The sequence below is a fragment of the Peromyscus eremicus genome, chromosome 6 (assembly GCF_949786415.1).
Source record: "Peromyscus eremicus chromosome 6, PerEre_H2_v1, whole genome shotgun sequence".
NCBI classification, from domain to species: domain Eukaryota; kingdom Metazoa; phylum Chordata; class Mammalia; order Rodentia; family Cricetidae; genus Peromyscus; species Peromyscus eremicus.
In genome coordinates this window covers 66,501,032-66,502,716 of record NC_081421.1, presented here as the reverse complement: position 1 = coordinate 66,502,716, position 1,685 = coordinate 66,501,032, and the positions used below count along the sequence as shown (strand labels likewise).

The following is a 1,685-nucleotide window of genomic DNA, read 5'->3' as shown; positions in this document are numbered from 1 at the left end:
TGTGTTCTCTGAAATTAGCATTGAAATCTGGATAGAAAATATCAGAGACCCAAGTTTTCAGCCTCGTAGAAGAGGGAACAGATGAGAAAAAAAAACCATAAAAATCAAAATCCTGTCTGTTATTGCATCTCACAGGGTGAAGAAGAGAAAACACTTGCTAGTTTTTCATTTTCAATCCAGTTGAACCTTCAAACGACCTGCAGGAGACATGGCAGGAGATGAGATAGCCCAGAGATGGGACCACACACAAATCAGCGATCAGGAATTCTCCTACAGGTGGACCATCAGCAACTTCCCTTTTATTGCTGAGGAAATGCTGCAAAGCATTAGAAGCCCAGCTTTCTCAATAGGAGCCAATGACAAATGGTGTTTGAGAGTACACCTGAATGGAGTCGATGAAGAAAGTGCAGATTACCTGTCAGTTTACCTAGTGTTGCTCAGCTGTCCAAAGAGTCATGTTTGGGCAAAGTTCCAGTTCTGGATCATAAGTGCTGAAGGAGAGAAAACCAAAGTCACAAAGAGCCCAAGAGCCTTTAGATTCCTGCCAGGCCAGGACTGGGGTTACAAAAAGTTTATTCTTCGAGATTTTCTCTTGTCCCATGCATTTTGGATCCTGCCAGATAACCAGCTCACCCTCTTCTGCAAGGTGAGTGTGGCCCAGGTCTCTTTGAGCCTCTCTGACCAGAACAAGAAGCCAGGAATTCTGGTGCCCAGATGCACATTGGCAGATGAGCTAGGAGAGCTGTGGAAGAATTCCCAATTCACAGACTGCTGCCTAGTGGTAGCTGGCCAGGAATTCTGGGCTCACAAGGCCATCTTAGCAGCTCGCTCTCCAGTTTTCAGAGCCATGTTTCAACATGACATGGAGGAGAGCAGAAAGAATCGCGTTGAGATCCCCGACCTGGAGCCACAAGTCTTCAAGGCAATGATGGACTTCATTTACACAGGAACAGCACCAGACCTGGACAGCATGGCAGATGCTATACTGGCAGCTGCTGATAAGTATGGCCTGGAATGTTTGAAGTTCATGTGTGAGGATGCCCTCTTCAGAAACCTCTCTGTGGAGAATGCTGCCCACACTCTCTTCCTGGCTGACCGCCACAGCTCAAGGCAGCTGAAAACCCAGACACTGAATTTCACTGCAGCTCATGCTTCTGAGGTCTCTGAGACCTCAGGCTGGAAGACAATGGTGGGCTTATATCCCCACTTAGTGGTTGAAGCTTATGGTTCCATGCCTGCTCACTGCCCTTTCTTGGAGCACCCTATTAAATGCTTGAAGCGATCCTAAGACCTGGCAAACCTTTTCCCACACTTGTCTCCCAGAAGCAGCAGTCATGGTGTTACCAATGATACCTAGGCAGACTATGGGATGTGTGGAAAATTTCCAGTGAAACTAGGGTATAACAGCATGGTGGCTGAGGCTTTATACAGATGTAAAGGAGTCAATGTCAGGTTGAGGGAGGGGGAGTCTTGGACTCTGGTACAATCTACACATCTTCTACCCTCTTGTTATACTGGTTTGATTTTTGTCTAAGGAGTTAGAATCTGAAATTCATTTTAACTGCTGGCACCAAGCACATTACAACAGGGTTTCTATGGAAAAACCTAACTGGATTGAACTGAGCAGAAGATATGGTCAAAGACTCAGAAAGAAGAAAACAAACATGCATGTCTGATTACAAGAG

The 1,685-nt window shown here is 45.9% G+C and overlaps 1 protein-coding gene across 1 annotated transcript; it reads left to right on the top strand.

Moving 5' to 3' along the window:
* The first annotated feature begins 208 nt into the window (after positions 1-208).
* On the top strand, positions 209-1,457 carry LOC131912559 (speckle-type POZ protein-like). The gene has a single exon (XM_059264864.1). The coding sequence runs from the start codon at positions 209-211 to the stop codon at positions 1,286-1,288; it is 1,080 nt and encodes a 359-aa protein (XP_059120847.1). The 3' UTR covers positions 1,289-1,457.
* The last annotated feature ends 228 nt before the right edge of the window (positions 1,458-1,685 follow it).

What these genes read in the sequence shown, in the direction of transcription:
- LOC131912559 (XM_059264864.1), top strand. Translation starts at nt 209, where the DNA reads ATGGCAGGAGATGAGATAGCCCAGAGATGGGACCACACACAAATCAGC.